Below are 17,566 nucleotides of genomic sequence, written 5' to 3'. Positions count from 1 at the left end.
AAGCCCGTAAGACGGCAATGCCGTCTGATAAATGAGATGCAGGTGTGCAAATCATTAATCTACAAGAGTATTCTGTTGGAATTATATGAAATTGAACAACTGGCGAATTTGAAAAATTAACGACGGAGCCAGGAATTGAACCTGGTATCTAGTGATGCTTCACCGGAGACTTGCTCCACTAGACCACCTAGCCGCCCTGACTCTGTTGTCATCAATTACTCTCATAACCAGTGAGTTCAAATTTGTTTTCATGTGCCCGATTTGTATGAGCATGAATTTCTTCTGTGCATGCACGATGTAAGGAGACTGTAGTGTGTAGATGTTTTGTTTACCCATTCAATCCTTTGCTTCCGATGAGAAGCCCGTGGGACGAAAATACAGTCTGATAAATGAGATGCGGGTGTGCAAATCATCAATCTACGAGAGAATTTTGTTGGAAATATGTTAATATGAACAACTGGTAAATTTGAAAAATCAACGACGGAGCTAGGAATCGAACCTGGTATCTAGCGATGCTTTACCGGAGACTTACTCCGCTAGACCACCTAGCCGCCCTGACTCTGTTGTCATGAATGTCTCTTCTAACCAGTGAGTTCAAATTCGTTCTCATGTGCCCGATTTGTATGAGTGAGAATTTCTTCTCCGCATGCACGATGTGAGGAGACTGTAGTAAGTAGATGTTATGTTTACCCCATCAATCCTTTGCTTTCGATGAGGAGCCCGTTAGACGGCAATGCCGTCTGTTAAATGAGATGCGGGTGTGCAAATCATTATTCTACCAGAGAATTTTGTTGAAAATGTGTTGATATAAACAACTCGTAAATTTGAAAAATTAACGACGGAGCCGGGAATCGAACCTGGTATCTAGCGATGCTTCACCGGAGACTCACTCCACTAGACCACCTAGCCGCCCTTACTCTGTTGTCATCAATTTCTCTTATAACAAGCGAGTTCAAATTTGTTTCCATGCGCCCGATTTGTATGAGTGAGAATTTTTTCTCTGCATGCACGATGTAAGGAGACTGTAGTGTGTAGATGTCATGTTTACCCTTTTAATCCTTTGCTTCCGATGGGAAGCCCGTAAGATGGCAATGCCGTATGATAAATAAGATTCAGGTGTGCAAATCATTAATTTCCAGGAGAATTCTGTTTCAAATATGTAAATTTGAACAACCGGCGAATCTGAAAGATTTACGACGCAGCCAGGAATCGAACCTGCTATCTAGCGATACTTCACCGGAGACTCACTCCACTAGACCACCAAGCCGCCCTGACTCTTTTGTCATTAATTTCTCTTATAACCAGTGAGTTCAAATTTGTTTTCATGTGCCCGATTTGTGTTAGTAAGAATTTCTTCTCTGCATGCACGATGTAAGGAGACTGTCGTGTGTAAATGTTATGTTTACCCTTTCAATCCTTTGCTTCCGATGAGAAGCCCGTAAAACGGCAATGCTGTCTAATACATGAGATGCGGGTGTGCAAATCATCAATCTACGAGAGAATTTTCCTGAAAACATGTGAATTTGATCAACTGGTGAATTTGAAAAATTAACGACGTAGCCAGGAATCGAACCTGATATCTAGCGATGCTTTATTGGAGACTTACTCCACTAGACCACCTAGCCGCCCTGACTCTGTTGTCATCAATTTCTCTCATAACCAGTAAGTTCAAATTTGTTTTCGTGTGCCCGATTCGTATGGGTGAGAATTTCTGCTCTGCATGCACGATGTAAGGAGACTGTAGTGTGTAGATGTTATGTTTTCCCTTTCAAACTTTGCTTCCGATGAGAAGCCCGTGAGATGGCAATGCCGTCTGATGAATGAGATGCAGGTGTGCAGATCATCAATTTACAACAGAATTCTGTTAAAAATATGTGAATCTGAACAACAGGTAAATTTAAAAAATTAGCGACGGAGCCGGGAATCAAACCTGGTATCTAGCGATGCTTTACCGAAGACTTACTCCACTTGACCACCTAGCCGCCCTGACTCTGTTGTCATTAACTTATCTCATAACCAGTGAGTTCAAATTTGTTTTCACGTGCCCGATTTGGATGAGTAAGAATTTCTTCTCTGCATGCACGATGTAAGGAGACTGTAGTGTGTAGATGTTATTTTCACCCTTCCAATCTTTTGCTTCCGATGAGAAACCCGTAAGACGGCACTGCCGTCTTACAAATGAGATAGGGGGTGCAAATCATTAATCCACAAGAGAATTTTGTTGAAAATATGTAAATCTGAACAACTGGTGAATTTGAAAAAATAACGACGAAGCCAAGAATCGAACCTGACATCTAGCGATGCTTTACCGGAGACTTACTCCACTAGACCACCTAGCCGCCCTGACTCTGTTGTCATCAACTTATCTCATAACCAGTGTGTTCAAATTTGTTTTCATTTGCCCGATTTGTATGAGTGAGAATTTCTTCTCCGCATGCAGGATGATAGGAGACCGAAGTGTGTAGATGTCATGTTTACCCTTTCAATCCTTTGCTTTCGATGAGAAGCCCGTAATACGGCAATGTTGTCTAATAAATGAGATGCTGGTGTGCAAATCATTAATCTACAAGAGAATTTTGTCGAAAATATGTAAATTTGAACGACTGGCGGAATTGACGAACTAACGACGGAGCCAGGAATCGAACCTGGTATCTAGCGATGCTCTAACGGAGACTTACTCCACTAGACCACCTAGCCGCCCTGACTCTGTTGTCATTAATTTCTCTCACGATCAGTGAGTTCAAATTTGTTTCCAAGTGCCCGATTCGTATGAGTAAGAATTTCTTTTCTGCATGCAGGATGTAAGAAGACCGTAGCGTGTAGATGTTATGTTTACCCTTTTAATCCTTTGCATCCGATGAAAAGCCCGTGAGACGGCAATGCCGTCTAATAAATGAGATGCAGGTGTGCAAATCATTATTCTACGAGAGAATTTTGCTGAAAATATTCAAATTTGAACAACTGGTGAATCTGAAAGATTCACGACGCAGCCAGGAATCGAACCTGCTATCTAGCGATGCTTCACCGGAGACTCACTCCACTAGACCACCAAGCCGCCCTGACTCGATTGTCATTAATTTCTCTTATAACCAGTAAGTTCAAATTTGTTTTCATGTGCCCGATTTGTGTTGGTAAGAATTTCTTCTCTGCATGCACGATGTAAGGAGACTGTCGTGTGTAAATGTTATGTTTACCCTTTCAATCCTTTGCTTCCGATGAGAAGCCCGTAAAACGGCAATGCTGTCTAATACATGAGATGCGGGTGTGCAAATCATCAATCTACGAGAGAATTTTCCTGAAAATATATGAATTTGATCAACCGGTGAATTTGAAAAATTAACGACGGAGCCAGGAATCGAACCTGATATCTAGCGATGCTTTATTGAAGACTTACTCCACTAGACCACCTAGCCGCCCTGACTCTGTTGTCATTAATTTCTCTCATAACCAGTAAGTTCAAATTTGTTTTCGTGTGCCCGATTCGTATGGGTGAGAATTTCTGCTCTGCATGCACGATGTAAGGAGACTGTAGTGTGTAGATGTTATGTTCACCCTTTCAATCCTTTGCTTCCGATGAGAACCCCGTAAGACAGCAACGCCGTCTAATAAATGAGATGAGGGTGTGCAAATCATTAATCAACCAGAGAATTTTGGTGAAAATATGTGAATTTGAACAACTGGTGAATTTGAAAAATTAACGACGGAGCCGGGAATCGAACCTGATATCTAGCGATGTTTCACCGAAGACTTACTCCACTAGACCACCTAGGCGCCCTGACTCTGTTGTCAGTAATTTCTCTCATAACCAGTGAGTTTAAATTTGTTTCCATGTGCCCGATTTGTATGATCAAGAATTTCTTCTCTGCATGCACGATGTCAGAAGACTGTAGTGTGTAGATGTTATGTTCACCCTTTCGATCCTTCGCTTTTGATGACAAGCCCGTAAGACGTCAATGCCGTTTATTAAATGAGATGCGGGTGTGCAAGTCATTAATCTACGAGAGCATCTTGTAGAAAATATGTAGATTCGATCAATTAGTGAATTTGAAAAATCAACAACGGAGCCAAGAATCAAACCTGACATCTAGCGATGCTTTACCGGAGACTTACTACACTAGACCACCTAGCCGCCCTGTCTCTGTTGTCATTAATTTCTCCCATAACCAGTGAGTTCAAATTTGTTTCCACGTGCCCGATTTGTATGAGTAAGAATTTCTTCTCTTCATGCACGATGTGAGGAGACTGTGGTGTGTAGATGTTATGTTTACCCTTTCAATCCTTTGCTTTCGATGAGAAGCCCGTAATACGGCAATGTTGTCTAATAAATGAGATGCTGGTGTGCAAATCATCAATCTACAAGAGAATTTTGTCGAAAATATGTAAATTTGAACGACTGGCGGAATTGAAGAACTAACGACGGAGCCAGGAATCGAACCTGGTATCTAGCGATGCTTCAACGGAGACTTACTCCACTGGACCACCTAGCCGCCCTGACTCTGTTGTCATTGATTTCTCTCACGACCAGTGAGTTCAAATTTGTTTCCAAGTGCCCGATTCGTATGAGTAAGAATTTCTTTTCTGCATGCAGGATGTAAGAAGACCGTAGCGTGTAGATGTTATGTTTACCCTTTCAATCTTTTGCATCCGATGAAAAGCCCGTGAGACGGCAATGCCGTCTAATAAATGAGATGCAGGTGTGCAAATCATTATTCTACGAGAGAATTTTGTTGAAAATATGTAAATTTGAACAACTGGTGAATCTGAAAGATTAACGACGCAGCCAGGAATCGAACCTGGTATCTAGCGATGCTTCACCGGAGACTCACTCCACTAGACCACCAAGCCGCCCTGACTCTTTTGTCATTAATTTCTCTTATAACCAGTGAGTTCAAATTTGTTTTCATGTGCCCGATTCGTGTTAGTAAGAATTTCTTCTCTGCATGCACGATGTAAGGAGACAGTCGTGTGTAAATGTTATGTTTACCCTTTCAATCCTTTGCTTTCGAAGAGAAGCCCGTCAGACGGCGATGCCGTGTAATAAATGAGATGCAGGTGTGCAAATCAATAATCTACGAGACAATCTTGTTGAAAATATGTGAATTTAAACAACTGGTGAATTTGAAAAATTAACGACGGAGCCGGGAATCGAACCTGGTATCTAGCGATGCTTCACCAGAGACTTACTCCACTAGACCACCTAGCCGCCCTGACTCTGTTGTCATTAACTTATCTCATGACCAGTGAGTTTAAATTTGTGTCGAAGTGCCCGATTTGTATGAGTAAGAATTTCTTCTCTGTATGCACGATGTAAGGAGACAGTCGTGTGTAAATGTTATGTTTACCCTTCCGATCCTTCGCTTTCGATAAGAAGCCCGTAAGACGTCAATGCCGTCTATTGAATGAGATGCGGGTGTGCAAGTCATTAATATACGAAAGCATCTTGTTGAAAATATGTAGATTTGAACAACTGGTGAATTTGAAAAATCAACAACGGAGCCAAGAATCAAACCTGACATCTAGCGATGCTTCACCGGAGACTTACTACACTGGACCACCTAGCCGCCCTAACTCTGTTGTCATTAATTTCTCTCATAACCAGTGAGTTCAAATTCTTTTTTATGTGCCCGATTTGTATGAGTAAGAATTCCTACTCTGCATGCACGATGTAAGGAGACCGTAGTGTGTCGATGTTATGTTCACCCTTCCAATCCTTTGCTTTCGATGAGAAGCCCGTGAGACGGCTATGCCGTCCAATGAATAAGATGCGGGTGTGCAAGTCATCAATCTACCAGAGAATTTTGTTGAAGATACGTAAATTTGAACATCTAGTGAATTTGGAAAATCAACGTCGGAGCCAGGCATCAAACCTGGTATCTGGCAATGCTTCACCGGAGACTCACTCTACTAGACCACCAAGCCGCCCTGACTCTGTTGTCATTAATTTCTCCCATTACCAGTGAGTTTAAATTTGTGTCGAAGTGCCCGATTTGTATGAGTAAGAATTTCTTCTCTGCATGCACGATGTAAGGGGACTGCAGTGTGTATAAGTTATGTTCACTATTTCAATACTTTGCTTTCGATAAAAAGCCCGTAATACGGCGATGCCGTCTGATAAAACAGATGCGGGTGTGCGAATCATTAATCTACGAGAGAATTTTGTCGAAAATATGTGAATTTGAACGACTGGCGAATTCAAAGAACTAACGACGGCGCCAGGAATCGAATCTGGTATCCAGCGATGCTTTGACGGAGACTTACTCCATTAGACCACGTAGCCGCCCTGACTCTGTTGTCATCAATTTCTCTTATAACCAGTGAGTTTGAATTTGTTTTCATGTGCTCGATTTGTGAGAGTAAGAATTTCTTCTCTGCATGCACGATGTAAGGAGACTGTAGTGTGTAGATGTTATGTTTACCCTTCCAATCCTTTGCTTCCGATGAAAAGCCCGTAAGACAGCAATGCCGTCCAATGAATAAGATGCTGGTGTGCAAATCATTGATCGACGTGAGAATTTTGTTGGCAATATGTAAATCTGAACAACTGGTGAATTTGAAAAATTAACGACGGAGCCAAGAATCAAACCTGACATCTAGCGATGCTTTACCGGAGACTTACTCCACTGGACCACCTATCCGCCCTGACTCTGTTGTCAATAATTTCTCTCATAACCAGTGAGTTCAAATTTGTTTTCATGTACCCAATTTGTATGAGTAAGAATTTCTTCTCTGCATGCTTGATGAACGGAGACTGTAGTGTGTAGATGTTATGTTCGCCCTTCCAATCCTTTGCTTCCGATGAGAAGCCCGTAAGACGGCAATGCCGTCCAATAAATGAGATGCTGGTGTGCGAATCATCAATCTACAAGAGAATCTTGTTGAAAATATGTAGATTCGAACAGGTGAATTTCAAAAATCAACAACGGAGCCAAGAATCGAACCTGATATCTAGCGATGGTTCACCGGAGACTTACTCCACAAGACCACCTAGCCGCCCTGACTCTGTTGTCAGTAATCTCGCTCATAACCAGTATGTTCAAATTTGTTTCCATGTGCCCGATTTGTATGAGTAAGAATTTCTTTTCTGCATGCACGATGTAAGGGGACTGCAGTGTGTATAAGTTATGTTCACTATTTCAATTCTTTGCTTCCGATAAAAAGCCCGTAATAAGGCGATGCCGTCTGATAAAACAGATGCGGGTGTGCGAATCATTATTCCACAAGAGAATTTTGTTGAAAATATGTAAATTTAAACAACAGGTGATTTTGAATAATTAACGACGGATCCAGGAATCAAACCTGGTATCCAGCGATGCTTTACCGGAGACTTACTCCACTGGACCACCTAGACGCCCTGACTCTGTTGTCATTAATTTCTCTTATAACCAGTGAGTTCGAATTTGTTTTCACGTGCCCGATTTGTATGAGTGAGAATTTCTTCTCTGCATGCACGATGTGAGGAGACCGAAGTGTGTAGATGTTATGTTTACCCTTTCAATCCTTTGCGTCCGACAAGAAGCCCGTAATACGGCAATGCCGTCCAATAAATGAGATGCTGGTGTGCAAATCATTAATCTACGTTAGAATTTTGTTGGTAATATGTAAATTTGAACAACTGGTGAATTTGAAAAATCTATGGCGGAGCCAGAAATCAAACCCGGTATCTAGCGATGCTTTACCAGAGACTGACTGCACTAGACCACCTAGCCGCCCTGACTCTGTTGTCATTTATTTCTCTCATAACCAGTGAGTTCAAATTTGTTTCCAAGTGCCCGATTTGTATGAGTCAGAATTTCTTCTCTGCATGCACGATGTGAGGAGACTGTAGTGTGTAGATATTATGTTCACCCTTCCAATTCTTTGCTTTTGATGAGAAGCCCGTAAGACGGCAATGCCGTCTAATGAATGAGATGCGGTCGTGCAAATCATCAATCTACCAGAGAATTTTGTTGAAGATATGTAAATTTGAACAACTAGTGAATTTGAAAAATCAACGACGGAGCCAGGAATCGAACTTGGTATCTAGCGACGCTTCACCGGAGACTTACTCCACTAGACCACCTGGCCGCCCTGACTCTGTTGTCATTAACTTATCTCATGACCAGTGAGTTCATATTTGTTTTCATGTGCCCGATTTGTATGAGTAAGAGTTTCTTTTCTGCATGCAGGATGTAAGGGAACCGTAGTGTGTAGATGTTATGTTTACCCTTTCAATTCTTTGCTTCCGATGAGAAGCCCGTAATACGGCAATGCCGTTCGATAAACGAGATGCGGGTGTGCAAATCAATAATCTAGGAGACAATTTTGTTGAGAATATGTAAATTCAAACAACTGGTGAATTTGAAAAATTAACGACGGAGCCGGGGATCGAACCTGGTATCTAGCGATGCTTTACCGGAGACTTATTTCACTAGACCACCTCGCCGCCCTGACTGTGTTGTCATCAACTTATCTCATAACCAGTGAGTTCAAATTTGTTTTTATGTGCCCGATTTGTATGAGTAAGAATTTCTTCTCTGCATGCAGGATGAAAGAGGACTGTAGTGTGTAAATGTTATATTCACCCTTCCGATCCTTTGCTTCCGATGAGAAGCCCGTAAGACGGCAATACCGTCTAATAAATGAGATGCTGGTGTGCAAATCATTAATCCACGTGAAAATTTGGTTGAAAATATGTTAATCTGAACAACTGGTGAATTTGAAAAGATGACGACGGAGCCAGAAATCAAACCTGATATTCAGCGAGGCTTTACGGTAGACTTACTCCACTAGACCACCTGGCCGCCCTGACTCTGTAGTCAATAACTCGACTCATAACCAGTGAGTTTAAATTTGTTTTCATGTGCCTGATTTATATGAGTAAGAATTTCTTTTTCGCATGCACGATGTAAGGAGACTGTGGTGTGAAGACGTCATGTTTACCCTTTCAATCCTTTGCTTTCGATGAGAACCCCGTAAGACGGCAATGCCGTCTAATAAATGAGATGCGGGTGTGCAAATCATCAATCTACGAGAGAATTTTGTTGAAAATATGTAAATTTGAACAACCGGTGATTTTGAAAAATTCACGACGGATCCAGGAATCAAACCTGCTATTCAGCGATGCTTTACCGGAGACTTACTCCACTGGACCACCTAGCCGCCCTGACTCTGTTGTCATTAGTTTCTCTCATAACCAGTAATTTCAAATTCGTTCTCATGCGCCCGATTTGTATAAGTAACAATTTCTTCTCTGCATGCACGATGTAAGGAGACTGTAGTGTGTAGATGTTATGTTCACTCTTTCAATCCTTTGCTTCCGATGAGAACCCCGTAAGACGGCAATGCCGTCTAATAAATTAGATGCGGGTGTGCAAATCAATATTCTACCAGAGAATTTTGTTGAAAATATGTAAATTTGAACAACTGGTTAATTTGAAAAAATTGACGACGGAGCCAGCAATCAAACCCGGTATCTAGCGATGCTTTACCGGAGACTTACTCCACTAGACCACCTAGCCGCCCTGACTCTGTTGTCATTAGTTTCTCTCATAACCAGTAATTTCAAATCTGTTTTTATGCGCCCGATTTGTATGAGTAAAAATTCCTTCTCTGCATGCACAAAGTAAGGAGACTGCAGTGTGTAGATGTTATGTTTACCCTTTCAATCCTTTGCTTCCGATGAGAAGCCCGTAAGACGGCAATGCCGTCTGATAAATGAGATGCGGTTGTGCAAATCATCATTCCACAAGAGAATTTTGTTAAAAATATGTAAATTCGAACAACTGGTGAATTTGAAAAATTGACGACGGAGTCAAGAATCGAACCTGACATCTAGCGATGCTTTACCGGAGACTTACTCCACTAGACTACCTAATCGCCCTGACTCTGTTGTCAATAATTTCTTTCATAACCAGTGAGTTCAAATTTGTTTTTATGTGCCCCAATTGTATGAGTAAGAATTCCGTCTCTACATGCACGATGTGAGGAGACTGTAGTGCGTAAATGTTATGTTCACCCTTTCAATCCGTCGCTTCCGATGAGAAGCCCGTAAGACCGCAATGCCGTTTAATAAATGAGATGCGGGTGTGCAAATCATTGATCCACAAGAGAATTTTGTTGAAAATATGTAAATTTGAACAACTGGAGAATTTGGAAAATCAACGACGGAGCCAAGAAGCGAACCTGACATCTAGCGATGCTTTGCCGGAGACTTACCCCACTAGACCACCTAGCCGCCCCGACTCTGTTGTCAGTAATCTCTCTCATAACCAGTAAGTTCAAATTTGTTTCCATGTGCCCGATTTGTATGAGTAAGAATTTCTTCTCTACATGCACGATGTAAGGAGACTGTAGTGTGTAGATGTTATGTTTGCCCTTTCAATCCTTTTCTTTCGATGAGAAGCCCGTGAGACGGCAATGCCGTCTAATAAATGAGATGCGGGTGTGCAAATCATTAATCTACAAGAGAATTTTGTTGAAAGTATGTAACTTTGAATAACTGGTGAATTGGGAAAATTAACGACGGAGCCACGAATCGAACCTGTTATCTAGCGATGCTTTACCGGAGACTTACTTCACTAGAACAACTAGCCGCCCTGACTCTGTTGTCATTAATTTCTCTCATGACCAGTGAGTTCATATTTGTTTTCAAGTGCCCGATTAGTGGGAGTCAGAATTTCTTTTCTGCATGCACGATGTGAGGAGACTGTAGGGTGAAGATGTTATGTTCACTCTTTTAATCCTTTGCTTCCGATGAAAAGCCCGTGAGACGGCAATGCCGTCTAATAAATGAGATGCAGGTGTGCGAATCATTATTCTACGAGAGAATTTTATTGAGAATATGTAAATTTGAACAACTGGTGAATTCGAAAAATTAACGACGGAGCCAAGAATCAAACCTGACATCTAGCGATGCTTTACCGGAGACTTACTTCACTAGACCACGTAGCCGCCCTGACTCTGTTGTCATTAATTTCTCCGATGACCAGTGAGTTCAAATTTGTTTTTATGTGCCCGATTTGAGTGAGTAAGAGTTCCTTCTCTGCATGCACGATGTAAGGAGACTGTAGTGTGTAGATGTTATGTTCACCCTTTTAATCCTTTGCTTCCGATGAGAAGCCCGTAAGACGGCAATGCCGTCTGATAAATGAGATGCGGGTGTGCAAATCATTAATCTACCAGAGAATTTTGTTGAAAATATGTAAATTCGAACAACTGGTGAATTTGAAAAATTAACGACGGAGCCAGGAATCGAACCTGATATCTAGCGATGCTCTACTGGAGACTTACTCCACTAGACCACCTAGCCGCCCTGACTCTGTTGTTAATAATGTCTCTCCTAACCAGTGAGTTCAAATTTGTTTTCATGTGTTCGATTTGTATGAGTAAGAATTTCTTCTCCGCATGCATAATGTAAGGAGTCTGTAGTGTGTAGATGTTATGTTCACCGTTTCAATCCTTTGCTTCCGATGAGAAGCCCGTGAGACGGCAACGCCGTCCAACCAATGAGATGCGTGTGTGCAAATCATTAATCTACGAGAGAATTTTGTTAAAAATATGTAAATTTAAACAACTGGTGCATTCGAAAAATTAACGACGGAACCATGAATCGAACCTGGTATCTAGCGATGCTTTACCGGAGAACTACTTCACTAGACCACCTAGCCGCCCCGACTCTGTTGTCATTAGTTTTTCTTGTAACCAGTGAGTTCAAATTTGTTTTCATGCGCCTGATTGGTATGAGTAAGAATTCCGTCTTTGCATGCACGACGTAAGGAGACTGTATTGTGTAGATGTTATGTTTGTCACGTGCGGAGCGGTCTCGCACGCGACGACTTCAACCCTCTTAGATCTCACAGAGGTTTATATTTAATTTTTAGGTGGATTGGGAGGTGAACGTCCTCTACAGGGCGTTCCCTGGGAATAGGTTTTGAAGATTTCAATTGATCGTACCAATGTTCAATGGGAAGCAAAGTAAAAAATGTTTAATAGCTCAAACTAAAAGCAGAAAAGGTTCTAAACAAGGAAGCTTAGAATATGTTCTTATACTACTCACGTTTTCTCTCTTCCTCTCTCTCGCTTGCTGCTTCGGCCTTAAAGGTGCCGAAGTTCACACGCCTTCACACCCTCACTTACAGGCTACACTGCTCTATAGAGTTCGTGGCTTATACGATTGCGCTTATTACTAGCTTCAAAGACTGACGCCGCGATGCGAGATGCTTCGGAATACCGCTCGTAGAATTAGAGGTGTTTTCGCTCTAATCGTTGGTGATTCTAAGTCTGATACTCTTCACACAGCAGCTCTGAAGGAGCCTGGGTTCTGTAGATGTCGTTCTTAGCTGTCTCTTACGGGGACTGCCTTCGCTCGCTCGTCCGACACCCCTTGGAACGTCGGGCGGCGAGCGAGTTTTCGCTGAATTTACAATTCGGGGTTTTCGCTAACTACATAATTTCGGAACAAAGGCTCGCCTCGCGACAGTCATCCTCGAAGCGCGTGATTTCGCGTTCGCCTCATCCCGGTGTTGATTACACCCGGGATCTGGCGGGCGCGAAGACGCTGACGTTGCTGGCCGTCCAACTACGCCGTTGCGCTTGGTTACTCCACGAACTGGTTATAATAAAATATTTTATATAGACTAACTAAAACTATGCTTCCTTGTTTCTAAAGATAATAATAATTGATATAATCGGTAATATATTATAGTTTTGAGTAAATATGCGGCGCTCGTGACATCCCTCCCCCCTTAGGTGTCGATGCCACCATCGACGCGGTGCGCCGGGCCGACGGAGACACGGACACTCGAGGGTTGGCTCACCGCTGACCGCATATTTTGAACATTCGGTATTTACATTGTTTGGGTATTGCACATACGCTCTTTCATGACCCGCGCACATACACACACAACACATTTTGGTTTTGGCTTTGTCACTCACTTGTCACCACACTGCTGGCTCGTCGCTCGGTCGTCCTTGCGTCTCGCCAGCTGCTTAGCCCTCGTGAGCTTGGTCCTTGGCGTCCTCGGGTGTCCTCAGACGGCCTTGGTGTCCTCGTTTCTTTTCGTCTCTGTTGGCTCGGCCTGGAGGGTTGCGGGTGGAGGTCTGCTCGGTGATTCCTCCCACCGGATCAGATCCTCGACGACCTCCGGTTCATTCCGCAGGACGTCCGCGAGGTTCGCCGGAGATTCTGGCGTTGTGGGTGGCACGTCACCGGCCGGTTCTTCCTAGCCGATCAGGTCGCCCTCTGCTGGTGCTTCCTCCTCTGCGGGTCCAAGGAGTTGGTCCATTTCCCTTTGGAGGGTGATCCAACGGCCCAGGATCTGTAATCCTGTAATCGATTGAGAAAGGAGCCTCTTCTCCCTCCAAGACGACCAGGTGGTCGGTTTGTACCCATTTTTCTACTGTGTCCCGCCCGGTTTGTACCCCCTTCTCCTTGGCGTTGGCAGGTATGTGGCGTCGTGACGTCGTCGCCCGCACGGGTTCGTCGGTCTTTGGGGTTGGTCTGACCTCTCGGGTGGCCTTAGGAGCTGCTCGATCGGCGGAGGCTCTCTTTTCGCCGAGGAGGCGACCGAAGGCTTTCACGCAGTGGCCCGCGTGTAGGCCCGGTCTGTTCCCGACACTCTCGCCGCAGAGCGTGCAGTTTGAGCTTGCCGACCTCCGGCGCGCGAGGAAGCGCTCCAAGTAGCATTCCTCCCAGTGCTGGTTGTCTCCGCTCCTCCCGCAGGTCGGGTAGATGCCGCGCCTCACCTTGTGCACCGCCCGGGTGATCGTTGCTGAGGTCGTCTTCGCCGTCGGAGGTGCCACCAGCTTCGGCGAGACGGTCGAGACCGCCGCCTCAGCCGGTGCTGGTTCGGGTGCTGATACTCGTGCCGGTGGTAGTACTCGTGCCGGTGTTCGAATCGCTATCTCGTACTTTGATAGGCACGAGATTGCGTGGCGCAGCTGCTCATTTCCCGGTCGGTCTTCCATGGGTGTTATGTGATACGCGTTGTTGCTGCGAAGCTCTGCGGCGGCCAGGGCCGTCGAAGCTAGAAGCACCCACACGCACAACATCATCGCATTGGTGGACGGTGGCTCGTACTCCTACACTGGCTGTTCACGCGTCTCGCTTTCTCGCTCCCGCACTCTTGATCTCTTACACTCATACTTGCGCACCCTCATACACATATTCGCTTCGCTTACGGCAATTACTGCGTAGCTCAGCTGTACATTCCGATTTTTATTTTTATTTTTTTTTTATTTTTATGGTACAACTTCAGCAAACTGGCTAGCGGCTTATACCACTGCCAGTTTTACCTTGTCGGCATGCTTCCTTATCCTTTTCCCATTCTCTGCCTCCAGTATTATATTACTATGGTCAGTTATTTGGACGATTTTATATGGGCCATGATATTGGGAGTCGAACTTACCCTTACGAGGTTCCTTAAGGACATAGGCAAGGTCGCTCACTTTACCTGGGAAAGGACGGACTTTCTTGTCGTAGTATTTTTTGGTTGTTTCCTTCGCGCGATTTTGATTTTCACTGGCCATTTCGCGTATTTCGGAGAGGTGTTTTGTTAGCTCGATAATATACGAATTATACGTGGATAGTTTTTCGTCCACGGGGAACTGACTCGGTAGCCGAGGCAGCCTCCCGTACACGATTTCATAAGGGGTCAAATTCGTCGCCACGTGCACGCTAGTGTTATATGATAATTCCGCGTAAGGCAACAAACGGTCCCAATCGTCGTACGTACCTGCATAGTGCTTTATGTATTCCGCTAACAGTATGTGACTTTGTTCGAGCGCTCCGTTCGTCTGTGGTCGATAGCCGGAAGTCGTTACTTGCTTTATATGAAAGATTTTGGATATTTCGCGTAGTAAATTTCCGGTAAAGGCTGCTCCGCGATCAGTAAGGATCGCACGGGGAGCTCCAAATTGCGCAATTAATCGCCTCGCCATAGCCTCGGCGATCGTAGTCGCTTTTAAATCGGGTATCGGTTCCGCTGAACAATATTTCGATAGGTGGTCTTGCATGGTGCGTATGTGTTTATTGCCATGTGGTGTTGTCGGCAACGGACCCACCGTATCGAGTGACACCTTATCAAAAACGTCTGCCGGCGTATCAGTAATGAGCATCGGCTCGCGCGTCTTCGCTCGAACCAATTTACGTTCCTGACAGCCTTTGCAGCGACGAATATAATCTTGCACTTCGTTTTTCAGCGAAGGCCAATAAAAACGTTCACGGATTCTACGATAGGTCTTGGTTACCCCTCGATGGCCTCCGACAAGACTCGCATGAAATTCCTCAATTATTTGCGAGTGTTGTTCGTCCGGTGGTCGTCAAATGGTACCGTGGCATATCGTGGTAACTATGTTTGTTTTACCGAGTATCCTATTTAACCAATCGAGCAGTTTTGTGCGCGGTAGTTCGTCCGTATAGTCTCCCGAGCGTGAGATACGAACCGACTTCACGGCCGCTTGTTGAAGGGCGAATTTAAGATTCTCGAGTCCCTTGAATATGTGCTCGGCGTTTGTTTCGTCGTCGTACCGTTTTTTAATAACAATACTATAAATTTTATTGGACCCATACGGAGTCACCGCTATTTGTCCGATCGATGAATTCCGGTCTTTAATTGTTCGTCCATCTAACCTACCTAGGTCAGCGAGTAGTTTTCCCACTTAGGTTGATAGTTCTCCATCCGCAGAGATGAAATGGACTAAGTTATCTGGTTTGTACGTTAGACATTCTCGCGAGCTAATTATCGTAATTGTTTTTGCTATAGGTTTTTCTTGGTCAGGTTCCTCTTTACTGGACAAGTCCAGTGAGGACGACGTGATCGAGGACAAATTCGTGTCTTTCGATCCTATTATAATGGGGTCATCAGGAAAAGTTATGAATTCGCTTTTATTACCGGTGGAATTTCCGGGAGGTGTAGCACGTGGTAACGCACGTGGTTGGTATGGTGTAGACTTTGCAGCCGGGGCCGCATCGTTGCTGGGCAATGACCATCTCACCGTGGGGCGGGGAGCGGGCAGTAGAGAGGTCCGAGCGGGCTGCGAGGTGTCGGGTTCGCGCTCGAGTCCCGCGGCCATACTTGTCTTGGGTCTCACTCTCGCGCTTGCTCGCGGCATACTCTCTCCCTCAGCTGGTTGCTCATCGTTTTCGTCGTCCGCCTCCGTTCCTTCTTCTTCCGTGCGTAATGATATCTTCTCCCTCGCACTCAGCCGCCGTACTAATTCCTGGTCCGATGGTGACTTAAACCTACCTTCTAACGCTTTCAAGCGGCTGGTAAGCTCAGCATCTCCGGCGATGTCATCGAAAGGGTCTTGTTCTTGGAGAATCATCCAGGCCTCCTCTTCTACCTCATCCCCCTCCGACAGATGATCAAGCCAGTCAAAATCTGTTCTATCAGGCCTTTTTTGGGGGTCACGGGAGGATTTGGTGTGATGCCGCTCTTCCAAACGCCTTAATGATTCGTTGAATTTGTTAATTGAATCTTCAAGAGTTGCCGTTACCGTCTTTGTACTATCTGCTTCCGATTCCTCCGTGCTTCCATCTGAATCGTTGCTGGGGGCGGTGAGCGCGACCGTGATAGTGGCAGGCCTCTGGTCAGACGTCGCGCTTGCAGATTCCGATGAAAACACCGGCTCTTGGGGACCTCCGAGGGGCTTGACCTCTACGGGGGGTGGAGACTTTGGTCTTTTCGGAGGAAGTAACTGTGAGGGCAACATACTGCGGTGCGAGCGCTGTATGGGTGGCCCTGAGCTCTCGGGTTCAGATCCGGAGGGTTTCGCGTCGGCGGGAGGTGGGCGCCTCGCGGGTCTTGTAACGACCTTCCCGCGCGTGCGTGTCGCCACCGGGCCTGAGCTCTCCGAGCTTCCCTCTCTTCTTTCCGGTACTGTGGGCACCGTGGGCACGCTGCGTAGGCGCGAACGTGTGCGCGCCGCTGCGATTGATGCGTCGGCCTTGGACGGGCCAGCTGATGTCTCAGGTGTCGTGTCTTTACGATTACCAGAAGGTTTCGAAAATAAAGGCAAAACCTGAGCCTTCTGAGGGACGTTCGTCTCTGCGTCTGAATCACTTGTAGACGAGAGTTTCTTTAGGTCTACGGGATTACGGGAGAGTGCATCGGCATTTACATTTTCACGCCCTGGCATATGTTGGAATTCATAATCGTATTTACATAACCTAATTTTCCATATTTTGAGCCTCTTGCCTGGATCGAGCGTAGAACGCATCCATTTGAGAGGCTCGTGATCGCTTACGAGCTCAAATTTTCTTCCATAGAGATAAGTGGAGAAATATTCAATTGAATCGATTATGGCCAGACACTCTTGTTCCGTAGTTCCGTAGTTCTTTTCAGCTTACATTTGAAATTCGTCGCGAAGAGACACATTTTTGACTTGTGTGTGAAGCTTGTTGATATGTGCACACATATGCTGTATGTGGCTATTAATGTGAATTAAATTCACTTAGCCATTTATTTTGAACGGCGGGCCGTTTATTTTTGACGATATGAACTACGCATATCATGTTTATAGCGAGAACAGTTTGCTAGAGGAGAGTACAATTTTCGAAATTTTTAGGTGAGTTGAAAAATTAACGACG

The 17,566-nt window shown here is 44.7% G+C and overlaps 2 protein-coding genes and 1 long non-coding RNA gene across 3 annotated transcripts in view; 1 reads left to right on the top strand and 2 right to left on the bottom strand.

Moving 5' to 3' along the window:
* Positions 1-17,566, top strand: part of LOC107227284 (WD repeat-containing protein 48) — a 503,573-nt gene that overhangs the window by 369,719 nt on the left and 116,288 nt on the right. The gene's annotated exons all lie outside the window — the stretch shown is intronic.
* On the bottom strand, positions 9,032-9,705 carry LOC124294773. The gene is made up of 2 exons (XR_006904709.1): positions 9,446-9,705; positions 9,032-9,086 (listed from the first exon to the last, which is right to left on the bottom strand). It is a non-coding gene; the product is annotated as an uncharacterized LOC124294773 (long non-coding RNA).
* LOC124294409 (nucleolar protein dao-5-like) lies at positions 15,637-17,115 on the bottom strand. Its single transcript, XM_046739377.1, has one exon. The coding sequence runs from the start codon at positions 17,113-17,115 to the stop codon at positions 15,637-15,639; it is 1,479 nt and encodes a 492-aa protein (XP_046595333.1).

Source organism: Neodiprion lecontei, chromosome 5, assembly GCF_021901455.1.
Source record: "Neodiprion lecontei isolate iyNeoLeco1 chromosome 5, iyNeoLeco1.1, whole genome shotgun sequence".
NCBI lineage: Eukaryota > Metazoa > Arthropoda > Insecta > Hymenoptera > Diprionidae > Neodiprion > Neodiprion lecontei.
This window is presented reverse-complemented; position numbering and strand designations above follow the sequence as displayed.